The sequence below is a fragment of the Xenopus laevis genome, chromosome 9_10S, assembly GCF_017654675.1.
Source record: "Xenopus laevis strain J_2021 chromosome 9_10S, Xenopus_laevis_v10.1, whole genome shotgun sequence".
Lineage (NCBI taxonomy): Eukaryota > Metazoa > Chordata > Amphibia > Anura > Pipidae > Xenopus > Xenopus laevis.
Genome location: NC_054388.1, coordinates 20,378,518 through 20,393,048, shown reverse-complemented (window position 1 = coordinate 20,393,048; position 14,531 = coordinate 20,378,518). Strand labels below are relative to the sequence as shown.

Sequence of the window (14,531 nt, the reverse complement as noted above, 5' to 3'; positions counted from 1 at the left end):
TACAATTACATACACTGCGCAGCGACGCAAAATATAAAATTCGCAAACTTTCCACTGTCGGAAATGGTCACCTAGCAGTTTCCTGGTAAACAAAATTTACATTGAATTTGCACAATGGAAAATGTCTACACGCAGAGGCATACTGTACAAGTTCGCATTGTAAATATTTTTCCTGTTACCGACTTTTATTACTTTTCCATTAGTGTGAGCTAACAATTATTTTGCAGGATGTTCGATGTTGGTACATTGTGCTCTGAAATCTCTTTCACTGTGTGTCAAGTTTTTGGCATAATCTGTAGAACTGCAGATGTTTATTCCAACCTGTTTTACATTTGCCATCTGAAGATTATGCTTTCCGATCTTCACAGGACTGATGTAACTTGGAGAGGGGTACGTGCTGTTGAGAAAGTCAGCAAAGCTGTGAAGGCATACAGTACAATAAATGTTGTTTATAGGGACACTATAATGTAAGAAAAAATAATTATGCCATACCTACCAACTGTCCCGTTGTCCCTGCAGTCCCGGGTTTGTTACTGAAATGTCCCGACTTTCTGTTTGATCTCCTGCACTGAACAGCCAGAAAAAGATACAACGTTTATAACTTAATTGGCTTTTGGCAAAGAGCCCTGAATATGTGAATGTGCTTTTGTAACAATTTAAGACAGAAGCGCCCATACTTTACTAATGTGGGGTCTACTTTTAGTGATATTGTCCCAGTATGATCTACATCCATAATATCACTGCTAGCATTCTGTGGAAAATATTACTTAAATATTATTTTGAATTATAAGAGACTTTATATTACTATATTTAAAAAACAACTATTCCTAATGTAACCTTAAAGGAACAGTAACATCAAAAAATTAAAGTGTTTTTAAAGTAACACAAATATAAAGCAGTGTTGACTGGCCCGGGCCAAGGTGGCCATCTTGCCCCCTTCCCAGTGAGCTTGCCAAGGAGCTCTACCCCTGTTCCAGACAAGTTCCATCAATGCTCTGAACGATCATGCAAATATGCTCTAAAAACTGCATCCAGTGGGGGTGCGAGGGCCCGGCAGCTACCGTTAACCTTGTAACAAAACACACTCTCATATTATGCAAATGCATATGAATTTGTTTTTATATTCCAAGCAGAAAGAGGCAGAGGTAGCAGCAAAGAAAGCAACTGGGGCATGAAGTTCTCTGACTGTATTCATCCTTGTTAAAAACAAGCAATTGACTGGATAATATGAAAGAAAACTGCCGTGCTTGTGGTATATTACAGCTCCCCCAGATGCTTCTCCAACCGAGGATGCATATAAAGGGAATTTCTGTGCATGAATTTTATCATTATATTATTACTATTCTTTGTTTATATGGCACCACAGATTTTATACATTATTCCCTTTACCCACTTCACATGGTGCCCTGTTAAAATGGAACCCCAGCACTACATGGCAACAATAATAACCCCTACACCACCACTTATTTATGAAATATATATTTATATATATATATTTTAAAGCAGCATATATCTCATTACAGCAAACTGCCCGATGCTTATTGCATGCATTTATGTACCAGCTAAAAAACATAAATGGACGGCACCCAATCAGATGTTTGCTGTGGGCTGATAGTGGCACTGACACTACACATACCTCCCAACTGTCCCTTTTTCGGAGGGACAGTCCCTCTTTTGACAGCTCAACCCGCAGTCCCTTATTTGTACTGGAAAGTCCCTCTTTTCTCTGCACTGAACAGCCAGAAAAAGAAACAAAGTTTCTCACTTAATTGGCTTTTAGCAGAGAGCCCAGAACAGCTAACAGGTGCAAATAAGATACTTTGTAACAATTTTGAGACACAAAAACACAGTTTAGATAAGGAGAAATATTTTTAAACTCTCATAACCTGCCAAATTTTGTAAAACTAACATGGTAATTAGGGGGTGTGGCCACAGAAAGGGGTGTGGTCAAAAAAGTGCTGTGCTACGTGCGGGAAAAAATTTTTTGTCCCTCTTTTTACTTCCAAAATGTTGGGAGGTATGAAATAGCTGTAAGTCACTGTCAAGTTATAAAGTCTGCCCCTTTATAACGCATATAACTTATAACTCATACACAAAACAAAACAAAGATGTGCCAGGTTACAACAACCAATGAATCAACAAAGTTCGATTTACTCCCACACGCCTTCCTGTTAGAGTACAGAGTTCCTGTCACATGATCAGTGAGTGACACGTAGAGCAGCTGATGCGAGGTCTCCCATTCCGATTACAAGAAAGGAGGTTCTGTCTAAATATTGGGAAAGGTTTTTTTCCCCCTCCCTGAATCAATCATATTGGCTGATACATTAGATAGCTTTAAGAAGGGGTTGGATAGTGTTTAGAAACAGCCACAAAGCCCCCTTTGGGACTTTGGAAATGAATGATTATAAAAATATTTAAGTAGATGCGAGTAATAAAATATATATGAATCCTTATACAAACTTACAGCTCAACTTTACAGGCATAGTGGTTTCCAAAAACAAAATCATCACACAGTTCTTTCTCTACAACAAAATGCGTAAATGGAGTCATTTAAATATTTAGAAGCATTGTGTAGAACTGATTTCTAGACAAAATATGTCTCATCATGGTGATAATGGGTATCAAGTTTGGATAGGGTGATCGTCACATTCAGATGTGAATGCTTATTTAATCTAACATGCACACAGTATAACAAGGTGCAGGCCTGGACAAGGATTCAAAATTGGCCCTGGCATTTCAAGTTTACAGAGGTACAAACAGCCTATGGAACCTATTTATCTAACTGTGTAAAAATAGGGCAATAAAATACATGGTTTGAAAATTGCTATATTGGTTTGTCTTCTGCAGTTTGGCTGATGTGATTGTGGGAAAAAAAAGAGTCATCTGAGTCCCTCCATTCCCGTATTTAGAAACTTTTACTTGCAATCATATACAGAATATAATGAAAGAAAAATACTAAGTAACTTTTAAATATAATGAACATTTTCAGTTGCTTTGTTTTTAAAGGTGGTCTTGGTTGAAAGCAAGTTTTGTTCTATTTATGTTCTCCGGTTCTGACCCCTGAAACAGTGTTGCAAAACCGTTCATCAACTGGCTTCTGCTACATTGTTTCACATAGAAGGGAAGCCACATATATCCTGTGTTCAGTAGTAATTATATTTATTAACAACAATAATAGTGTTAATGAAATGTATATCAGAAATGTATATTTCTTAGAATTATATTATCTTTTGTTATCCAAAAAAAACTTTTTAAAAATCTTATATATCCATGTCTTATAGCATCCCTAAGGACAAATGAGATGTGTTGTACGGTATATTGACTGAAACCTTATGCCTACCCCTCCTTCTTTCCTGGTTATTCAGCAATCCCTGACTGCGGGGGATGCCTATGAACCTTTAACTCTTACTCTCGCTCCCTTCATCGACACATAATTATGCATAATTCCTTAATTGCTGGTTTCCATTTCTATTACTTATTTAACTTCCCCTTTCATGTGTTGCTATGATTTCTCTTGGCATTGTGGTTAATTTTTTCTGCATGGTTTGCTCTTTATTCTCTACTCTCTTTTCTTAAAGGGTGACGTTTTATAATATTTTGCTAATTGCGGCTGACACAAAAATGGATTAGAAGTATTGTCGATGGGAAAACACATTACTGCTTAATGGTAGAGCACAAGCATTTTTTGAGGAAGTTCATCTTAATAATCATTGGTAAGACAAACAAAAAGCCACATTGTAATAATGTTTAATGGAATATATTATAATTACATACACAAATTGAAATAGAGAAAGTAAACATTACCACAGGCATAAAAATACCCGGGGTGGGGGGTAGGGTTTTTTTCCCCACAGGTTGATTTCTCCTTTAATATCAAAAAGAGAGTTTGACTCTCACATAAGGCATTATGGGTGGAGACATGTAACTCACTCCTTTATGTCCCCTTGGCCAACTATGCATCCAGAACCACTGGTTTTATAGCACAGATACAGCCTAATAGTTCAGAGCCATATTTCCAAACAAGACAAGTTAAGATCTCATCAGTGCAAGATATTGGAACATGACTTCTGAGTGGGTAGGACTTGTGGAGTAGTGAAGCAAAGAACCTAGCCTGGTTAAGGTGAGATGGGCTAAAAGGCAGCATAACGCCTTCTGAAAACAGAAGGTATTTATTTGCCTCATGCCCTAGATGCGCCAGTCCGACCCTGCTAACCAGACTAGGTTCTTTGATAAGATTTATAGATCCCAGACCTGCACAAGTTGGTTGAAGTATAGGCTCACTATAGCCCTGTGTGTAGTCAGTGCCAGCAATGGCATCCATCTGTTCCAACATGGCTTTTAGTAGTAAAGAGGTGGCTTCTGGGCTGATTGGAACTGCATGCTTGTTGAATGTACATTTTACATATTAATGTTCCATTTTATTAAGGAGCTGTGTGATAATCTCCAAACAGGGATTACTGCCCTTTTGGGAGCTGAATAAACAAGAGATCCTGTTTCAGAAATGGAAATGTTATATTCATAGGACAAAAAAAAGTGTTTCCAAAAAAAGAATTATTCTAAATGGCATTTATCCTGAAACTGAATTGTTCATTTAATAGTTTATGCAAAAATTATTTTATATTCCTAACTAGCTCTAGTACAAAGGTCATGCCTTTAAACACTTTTACTCTTTCCTCCATAGCTCAAAATCTATTTCTTACTCTTAGAGGCACATTTATCAAAGGTTGAATTTCGAATTCAAGTAAGATTTTGAAAACTCCCCTAAACTCCCATAAATTCAGGGCATCAGAGTTCATGGCAGCCATCTTCTTCTCTTTGGTAATCTTCGGGAATAGAGTGGCATATCGGCTCATGCGCAGTTAGAGCCATTTTCTGTTTTGCGACAACTGCACATGTGCAGAGTCAAGGAAATTGTCGAAGCACCAGAAGAAAACCCGAAGATTATTGAAGTGGCTGAAGATGGCGCCCGTGAACTCCGCTGGACAGAATCTGCACCGAGAGGGTAAGTAAAGAGTTAGGGGCATTTAGCAAAGGTACCAACTAGACTGGGGGGAGCAGGGAGGGGATTTTAGTCACAAGGGTTTGTTTCTCCTTTAAAGGAGGTAGGCTTGTTGCCTCTAGCTTTCTATCAGTGACAGGTGTCTCTATGTATTTATACTGTGATACCATTATAGGGGGATAATAATTCACTAGGAGTTTTTGCTACAAAAAGACCTTTTTGGTAAACTTCAGCAACCCCTTGACCGTACTGTGACTGTGCCTTTTCCAAGTACATGTCTCCTCTGTGCAGTTGGTACCCTAAAGTGCAATGCAGTATTTCATTTCATGTATCAGGAGAGCGTGTAACTTAGCAACACCATGCATAATGTACTACCTGACTCAACAATCTCTATTTAGAAGTTTTTTTTTAAATGTAAACTGCAATGCTCTTATGCAAATATGCAGCAAATATAGGATTTATTTTATCGTTGGAAATGGAAATAGAAAACAGCTGCTAATGTGACCATGCAATGCTGAATGCCTATAGATAGGGTTATGTAATAAAAATTTGCCCAGGAGCAGTAACCCATAGCAACCAATCAGCTGTTTATCTGTTTAAAGCAAATATATTATATGTTGCTATGAGTTACTGCTCCTGGGCAAACTTAGTGCCTTTTATCACATATGGGGGTAAGTAATTCTACTTGGTCATGTAGCGTGCAGCAATTTATCTTATCTTCCAGTATTAAAGTGATTGTAAAGAAAATGGCTTGTACAGTTCTCCCAATATAAAAACAGCAGGCTTGCTTTTAACATTGATGCAACAGGGCAACCCGATCCGCTTGAAAAAGGAACTAAAATGTTCTGAAAGCTTGCTATGATTATAGTAGTTAGCCAATAAAGGTATCAGCTTTATACCACTTTTGTTATTTTTTTTATTATTTCAAAAGGGTTGCCCTATAACATTTTTACTGGCTAACACGGTACGGCATACTTTACCAACATTGATGCAGTAATTCATAGCAACCAATCAACAATTATCTATATATGAGTAACAACATTAACAATATGAATCAGTGTTTCAGCCTAGTTGCTGACCATTACAATTCTACAGTAAAATTTACAGTTTTATGATTTCACTTGGGTGCCTAGGACAAAAGAAGCAACAGCTGGACGATAAAGGACCCTGTGAGCAGTGGCAACTTCAAGTTAAAGGAACAGGAACACCGAAAAAATTAAAGTGTGAAAATATAATGTCCTCTTGGCCTGCACTGTTAAAACTGATGTGTTTGCTTCAGAGACTCTGTTATAGTGTAAACAAGTTGCTGTGTAGCCATGGGGGCAGCCATTCAAAGCTGAAAAAGGAGAAATGGCATACAACAGATAACAGATAAGCTCTGTAGTATATAATAGAGGTTTTTCAGAACTTAGCTGCTATCTACTGTGTACCCCCATGGCTACACAGCAGCTGGTTTATATAAAATATAGTTGTGTTTTTATAGCAAACACATTAGTTTTACTAGTTAAGGGTAACCGTATATTGTCATTCCTTTAAAACACATTATTTGGTGTTACTCAGTGGCGTAACTACCGAGGAAGCAGACCCCGCAGCCGCGCGTGCGGGGGGGGGGCGGGAGTACAGGGGGCCTGCTTCCTCAGTAGTATGGGGATGGTGCTGGCAATCTAGATAGCTGCGCTTCTTTCCCCACACATCCAGAAACTGAGGCGGTCTGAGGAACTGCCTGAGCATGAAAAGAACATTAGGCCAAGGATACCCCTATCCCCTGGGGCATCTCTCATCCCCCTCAAGAATGACACAGAGACTTAATTGGTGCAAAATATGTGTGGAAGTCACTTTCTTTATTTATTACTTTTTGCTAAAAAGGACTAGGTACCCCCTGACCCCCAGCTGCGGCTCCTATCACCAACCTGGGCATTGTGCCCACACCGTAATAGACAACCATAGGGAGCAGGGATCATGGGGCCAAGCGCCCTCTGTGACCAATCAGTCGCCCATCCTCCTGCTCCCAACCGTGTGCATAACTGGCGCTAACCCCAGCCCCTTGCATGACTCAGACAAGACCGTGCAGTCAAAGTCTGCTCCACACTAGTGACTCTCCAAAGGGTAGGCCTGCACTGTAACCGTCTTTTCTCCTGGAGCCGCACTGCCGCTGACCCCCACACATTTGTAGCCGCAGCTGATTTCAGGGAGTACCTTTGACTTCACATATAATAATGCTCCAGAGGAAGGCGAAAAAACCCTTCGGTGTGTGTTTCCAATTGGCACCGCAGGGGAAAATTCCTTCCTGACCCCATCTAGGCGATCGGTCCGAAGACCCTGGAGCACCTTCTTAGCCTCCATCCACCTACAGGGTGGGAGGGTGGGAAACAAAAAACAAAAATTAGTCTGCTGCTCCTGGCTTGGTTTCCTCCTTAAGCATCTGTCCCTTCTCTGCCCCAGCCCCCTTTACCTCCCCCAGCCCGCCCCCTTTTTTCCCGCCACCAGGTATCTCTCCCTTTGTTCCCTTTGTATGTGTCCAGGGGGAGGGAAAGGGGGGCTGGGGTGGCAAACAGCCCCAGCTGCGTGACAAAGTACCTAAAGCCCTGGGGGAAGGGGTCCCTTGCCTAAGTCCCACTCTCCCCTATACAGGTTTCGTTCCCTCTAGGCCAAGGATACCCCTATCCCCTGGGGCATCTCTCATCCCCCTCAAGAATGACACAGAGACTTAATTGGTGCAAAATATGTGTGGAAGTCACTTTCTTTATTTATTACTTTTTGCTAAAAAGGACTAGGTACCCCCTGACCCCCAGCTGCGGCTCCTATCACCAACCTGGGCATTGTGCCCACACCGTAATAGACAACCATAGGGAGCAGGGATCATGGGGCCAAGCGCCCTCTGTGACCAATCAGTCGCCCATCCTCCTGCTCCCAACCGTGTGCATAACTGGCGCTAACCCCAGCCCCTTGCATGACTCAGACAAGACCGTGCAGTCAAAGTCTGCTCCACACTAGTGACTCTCCAAAGGGTAGGCCTGCACTGTAACCGTCTTTTCTCCTGGAGCCGCACTGCCGCCACCCAATGGAAAAGGGGGGAGGGGTACCACCTGTCCTTTTCCATGGCCCACCTATACCTCCTGTGACTTCCACCACTCCTGAATAAATGACCCGATGTTCCCTAAAAACAGATCCAAACCCTCACTTGACAGATGAACTCCATCTTCCCTAAAGAACTGGTGTTGCTTACTTCTTATGTTGTCGTGCCTTATGATACCTTTCCCAAAGGAACACATGAATTTATGCATGGCCCGGTTCACTTTCTTTCTAGCTTTCTCCACGCCTTTGGGTGAAATTGCCCCCCTCCAATTGCTCCTCTGTATAATGTCTGACCAAGCTAACCCCCCGACCTTCCTGTTTTCCAGCATCTCCGACAAGTCGGCCCTCATGTTCTCTATGAGTGCTGGAGTCTTTTTTGACGTGAGATCGTTTCCCCCTGTATGAATTATAACTAAATGCACGAAATTAACTTGATGGAGCGCGTTATAGAACCTACCTTTTAGCTGCTCCCATCTCATACCTCTCCAACCCTGCCATGCCAACTTCATGTGTTCCTTTGGTAACCCCAGCTGTTGCCCTGCTGCATGCTTTTTGGCCCAAAAAATAAATGAGTGCCCTATGACCAATATGTTGACAGCAGATCCACACCTTGCTGCGAAGTAAATACATATGCAGGGTTAGCTTCCATTTCTCATTTTCTCCACGGGCCGTATATACTTCCTATATGCCTCTGATTTCCATCTCCCCATCTTTTTATCTTCTCTATACACTCCCCCCTCATTGCTGCCTCTGTTGCTGCACCTATTCTGAAAGAATGTGAACTAAATTTCTTTGGGTCCCAACCATTGACTATTACTGCCTTCTTCAGCACCTGGCTAAACTGGAAAGCAGAAAGGGGGGATGAGTCTTTGTGCAGTAGTAGCAGCTGCCCACCCCCGGGCTGGACTGTCCTATAATTCACCAGTGCCTTGACCGTACATGTTATTTTACCTGTGGCCTCTATACCTATCCACCTCCCTTTCCCTTCCTGATCAGTTTTAGATCTACTAACATAGACCAATGCTTTCCCCTCTTGTATAACTACGTGCTTGTCCATTAAACCTTTCCCTGCTGCCTTTTTTGATGGGGGGACCAATTCACTTAACCGCAACGCCCCCCCAAATGCTAATGTGAATGCTGCCCTGAACAGCATATATTCAAATTGATCAAAACAGACCTTTTTTAATGCCCTTATGACCAGAGTCAGCCTGCTTTCCACTATTGGTTCTCTCTCATCTACTCTAGGGCCCTCCGCTCTTGCCCATCCTTTTATAACTTTCCTAATTACTGGGCTGCGTACTATCTCAGGTCTACCTTCTGCTACTGAAAAATGGGAAATCGCCGCTAGCGTGGCGCTGGCGCCTGCTTTTGATTTTCCCTCCCTATACATTAACGCCAGAAATGACAACAAATCCTTAGTGCTGCCCTCCCTCTTACCGCTTTCGCAGAATAGTTGCCATCTTTTCCATGCCTTTTTGTATGCGGCAAGAGTTCTCTCGGATACAGATTTCCCGTACAGCTCTTCTAAGAGAGGTTCACCAACTGCCATAAATTATCAGGGCAATTATGAGGTGTTTTTGCTGCGTTGGGTGCCAATTTAAAGAAAAGATCCCATTTTTCCCTTGACAATGCGTCTGCCAATGTGTTCTCTACACCTGGGATGTGCTGCGCTCTAAATGAGATGTTAAACCTCATGCAAATTAAAACTAACTGTCTCAATAGATTGATTACTGGGGCTGAATCCGATGATAAATTATTAACTGCACACACCACCCCCATATTGTCTGATATGAACCGAATTGCTTTATCCCTAAAATCTCCTGCCCATAGCTCCAGTGCTACTACTATGGGGAATAACTCTAGCAAAGTCAAATTCTTAGTTAAACCCAACTCACGCCATGCTTGCGGCCACCTGCCAGCACACCACTTTCCTGCAAAGTAAGCTCCATAACCAATGCTACCTGACGCATCTGTTAACAATTCCAATTCTCTGTTATTCCTTGTCTCAGATAACCATAACCTTATTCCGTTAAATTCTGTCAAAAAACTATCCCAAACACCCAAATCTGCTCTTAACTCCTTAGTTATCCTTATTTTGTGGAATGGTTTTTTAACCCCTGTCGTAGCCTTTTCCAACCTTCTCTTAAATATCCGACCCATTGGAATTATTCTACATGCAAAGTTCAGCAGCCCCAAAGTCTGTTGCATTTCTCTCAACGTTACTTTTTTAGTCCCCATTAAATTATGTATTGCCTGCTTGCTTTTTTCTACTTTATCCCTTGGCAACCTGCACCTCCTGGCTTTTGTATCTATCTCAATTCCCAAAAAGGTCAACTTTGTAGTTGGCTGCACTGTCTTTTCGTCCGCTACTGGGACACCTAACTCTTTTAGCATCTGTAAAAATATTAACAAGGTTTCCTGGCATTTCCCTGTTTGTTTGGGCCCTATGATTAAAAAATCATCTAGGTAGTGGGCTATGGCCGCATTCCCCGACCTTTGGCATATAAGCCAATGCAAAAATGGGCTAAACATCTCAAAATATGAACATGAAATTGCACATCCCATAGGTAAGCATAAATCCACAAAAAATGCTCCCTGAAAATAACACCCGGTCAACTTAAAACTCTCTGGGTGTAAAGGTAAAAGCCTAAATGCAGACTCTATGTCCACCTTTGCTAACAATGCCCTGTCCCCTTGTCCCTTTACTATTTCTAAAGCTTCGTCGAAAGACTGGTACTGCACCTTGCACTGTTCTTTATCTAGTGCATCATTCACTGATGCCCCTACTGGATATGAAAGGTGCTGTATCATCCTGAATTTACCCTGCTCTTTTTTGGGCACTACGCCTAGTGGAGATACCACCAGGCCCTCTATGGGGAGGACTTCAAATGGCCCTGCCATCCTACCTGCTTTTACTTCTTTTTCAATTTTTTGTTTTAAAACATCCTCATGCTGGCCAGCTGATTTTAAATTTTTATAGATTTTACTAGGGGGGGGTGTTTGCGCTACTGGAATCTTAAAACCATCCAAAAAACCCTTTGCTAAAAATACTGCTGCCTCTTTATCTGGGTAACCAAGTAATGACTCACTTAGCTTGCCCATCTGCACTGGCGTTGCCGCTCTTTTTGCTGAGCGCCTCGAAAGGGCTGCCTGTTTGCTTGGGTCTCCCTTTTCCTGTTACATTCACTTACAATATGAGAAGATCCACATGCAGAGCATGCATGCCTAAATTTGCATGCATACCCTCTATTACATCTCCTCTCGTTGTATGCGAAACACACGTTCCTTGGTTTGACCGTATAGCTCCCTTTGTTCACATTATGGCTTGTACTACTCTCTTTAGACACCAATCTTGTCCATAAATCTATGTCCTTCTGCCCAAAAGATAACATTTTACTATTTACAATCTTTTTCCTGAAAGCCTGGTCATAATCATACCATGAAGTACCCTTGTAAAACAGATATGTGTCAATTATTGTATCAATGTACTTTATGATATTCAAACTCTGCTCCGGCTTTTTAACTAGGTATACGCTTGAAAAAACCAAAAAACCTTTCAACCAATCAAATATCGATTTTCCCCTTCTCCCTTTTTCCTCCTGTTTCACCCCTTCTTCCTTTTCTTGAACTGCTTCCCTAGTTAAACTGTAAATATCCACAAATTTACCCTCTTCTATAGACTTTCTCGCTTTCTTAGGTAAATGTGCTGCAGTCTCTGTAAGTGCGCATGCATATGTATCCCCAGCCCCAGCTAGGACCATTACCGGAGTGGTTTCTTTTGAATTTTTCTCTATACCCCCACCTTTCTCTTTGCCTTTCAGATACTTCTTAAGTATGGCCACCATTTTACCCCCTTCTGACTCACTATCTGAATCCTCTGAATCAGAATCCAAATCAATTGGTATGTCATGTTGCACATTCAACTCACCCATAGGTGCCTCCTTTGCAGCGATTGCCACGATTGGTCTCTGTGTGCTTGTATCCTCTTTCTGCACCCTTGTATTTGCTGGATAGGCTTCTTTTTCCCTCCTTGTTGATGGGCCTGCCTCCTCCTCTTGTCTTTGCGTTCTTTCTCTCCTCCACTGCAACCAGCTCTCCTCCTCCTCCCTGTTTCTAAAATGAAGACTCGGCACCCGATAACCATCCCAATATGGAAACTCCTGTCCCACTGCCCATCCAGGTATCCTCTGGTTATACCATTGCCTATGTGCAGGAAAAAACTCATAATTATTGTCATAACCTCCATACTCAGTATTACAACCATCCCCCTCCCACATGGCATTAAAACCGTTTCCGTTCCACTGTTGGCAGCCTCTATGACCCCATCCCCTCTGGGGGTTCCGTTGCTCAAAAACAGGTCTGTTGTTTCCCCTAAATCTGAAACTCCCCCCTCCCCTGGTCGCTGGGGCTTGGAAATGTTCAGCTCCCCATGCATGGCCATGTTCTGATCCTCTGCGTCCCTCCTCCTCAGGGTTGGGGGCAGCTTCCCTCCCCCAATCCTCTTCCCCTGGAAGCTCCTCTATGCTTGCTCTGCCACCCTGGAGGGAACAGGGGTCGTTGGTGCTGGATCTGCCCCCTGAGGGTATCTGTGGGGCCCTATTGACTATGCCCCTCGTGCCCCCCCCGTCCCCTTGGTGGTGGCTGGTGCCTTATTGCTTATGGGGTGTAATGCATTGGTGGCCGTGGGAGACTCGTTGGTGGCATAGGGGGGGGCATTGGTGGCCGTGGGAAAAACATTGGTGGCAGTGGGGACCCCCTCCGAGCCCCCCACCCGCCTCCCCCTTGAACCTCCAAACCTCTTCCTTGGATGCTCCTTGTTGTGCTGCTCCCCGATCCTCTGTGCGCCTCCAAACTTCTTTCTTTTTCGCACCGCCGGTCCAGCGCTGTTCGTCGATCCGGAAGTGACGTCATCTTGATCCGGTTCTCGTTCTCGCGATGCTTCCTCCTCTTCGCTGACGACGCCGTCTCTTCTGCCGCATCCACCGCTCGCTGACCGACTCCTGACCTGCAGGGAACAACTTACCCTCTTCTTGGGCCTAGCGATGTCCCCTGCCGAGCCTTCTGTCTCTTCCCGGAACCTCCTGGGCATCAGGGCTTTCCTCTTCGTCGCTCCGATTTCCACCCCTTGGGCCGCATTCGCCTCCATCTCAGCGATGACCGGATCTCTTCAAGCTGCAGATTTCCTGGTGAGTTCTTGCCGCACAGCTCTTAGCAATCTGCCTGAAACAAAAACAAAAATTAGTCTGCTGCTCCTGGCTTGGTTTCCTCCTTAAGCATCTGTCCCTTCTCTGCCCCAGCCCCCTTTACCTCCCCCAGCCCGCCCCCTTTTTTCCCGCCACCAGGTATCTCTCCCTTTGTTCCCTTTGTATGTGTCCAGGGGGAGGGAAAGGGGGGCTGGGGTGGCAAACAGCCCCAGCTGCGTGACAAAGTACCTAAAGCCCTGGGGGAAGGGGTCCCTTGCCTAAGTCCCACTCTCCCCTATACAGGTTTCGTTCCCTCGAAGAGGAGATGGCCTGGCGATACCTGCACTGAACAGCGAAGAGGAACTACTGGGTAATTAGCACAGGCCAATAGAAAGTGCAGAAAGGACAGGCATCTGAAGTTACGCCACTGGTGTTACTGTTCCTTTAAATAGCATCTTGTTCAACATTAGGTCAGTTTGTACAATTTGAAAAGCAGTGTACCAAGTCTATAAAAAAGTGTCCCCTTGTTCTTCCTCCCTATTTAAATAACAAACCAAACTTTCAATGCATACTTATATAATGGTATCAAAAATGAATACAGTACATTTCATTATGCTTAAAGTGTTTATACAGAAAGAAAACAACAAATCTAGCACCGTTTCTATGTGGTTATAAGCAGGCCCTGCCTTTTGGCAACTTTTTTTCTCATTGAATAACATAGATTGCCACATGTTATCGCATAATGATACGATTACATCCGGTTTTAGCCCATCCAACAGCTACAGTATGTCACTTTGTTGATTTTATTTGTCTTTGATGTGTAACTTTACGGTTTTTTTAGCACTTAACGCTACATCACGTGCTGATGCTACTCCCTCTGCATCCAGCGCTACCCCTGCGTTTCAAAATTGTTAAATCAATGCATTCCGACTCTAGTATTGAAATGGGCATTAAAGGGGTTGGTCACCTTTAAATTAACTTTTAGTATGATGTTGAGAGTTATATTCTGGAATATGAATAAGAGTGGCCTGAATAGAAAGGAGAGTAATGAAAAGTAACAATGACAATAAATTTGCAGCCTTACAGAGCATTTGTTTTTAGATGGGGTCAGTGACCCCCAGTTGACCACAAATCGTTCAAAAATAAATAACGAAGACAAATTGAAAAGTTGCTTAGAATTGGCCGTTCTATAACATACTAAAAATAAACTTGAAGGTGAACCACCCCTTTAAAGCCTGTGTGCTATTCACCCTTCAAAACTTTTGGTCCTGGTG

General features: G+C 42.9%; 1 protein-coding gene across 4 annotated transcripts; it reads right to left on the bottom strand.

Moving 5' to 3' along the window:
- Nucleotides 1–515: 515 nt before the first annotated feature.
- On the bottom strand, nucleotides 516–13,569 carry LOC121398761. Of its 4 annotated transcripts, none has more exons than XM_041578001.1 (3): nucleotides 12,871–13,569; nucleotides 12,003–12,277; nucleotides 516–568 (listed from the first exon to the last, which is right to left on the bottom strand). In XM_041578001.1, exons 1-3 carry the CDS (start codon nucleotides 13,218–13,220, stop codon nucleotides 531–533), a joined length of 663 nt encoding a protein of 220 aa, XP_041433935.1. In that variant the 5' UTR covers nucleotides 13,221–13,569; the 3' UTR covers nucleotides 516–530. The 4 variants fall into 4 exon arrangements, with proteins under 4 accessions (XP_041433935.1, XP_041433934.1, XP_041433933.1 ...); XM_041578000.1 differs by lacking the exon at nucleotides 516–568 and adding an exon at nucleotides 6,809–7,346; XM_041577999.1 differs by lacking the exon at nucleotides 516–568 and adding an exon at nucleotides 7,711–8,687.
- Nucleotides 13,570–14,531: the final 962 nt, after the last annotated feature.

Coding starts and splice junctions, on each gene's coding strand:
- LOC121398761 (XM_041577998.1), bottom strand. CDS start 13,220: ATGGAGGCGAATGCGGCCCAAGGGGTGGAAATCGGAGCGACGAAGAGG. Junction 12,278..12,870: donor AAGGAGCATCCAAGGAAGAG/GTTTGGAGGTTC, acceptor TCCTGCACATAG/GCAATGGTATAACCAGAGGA.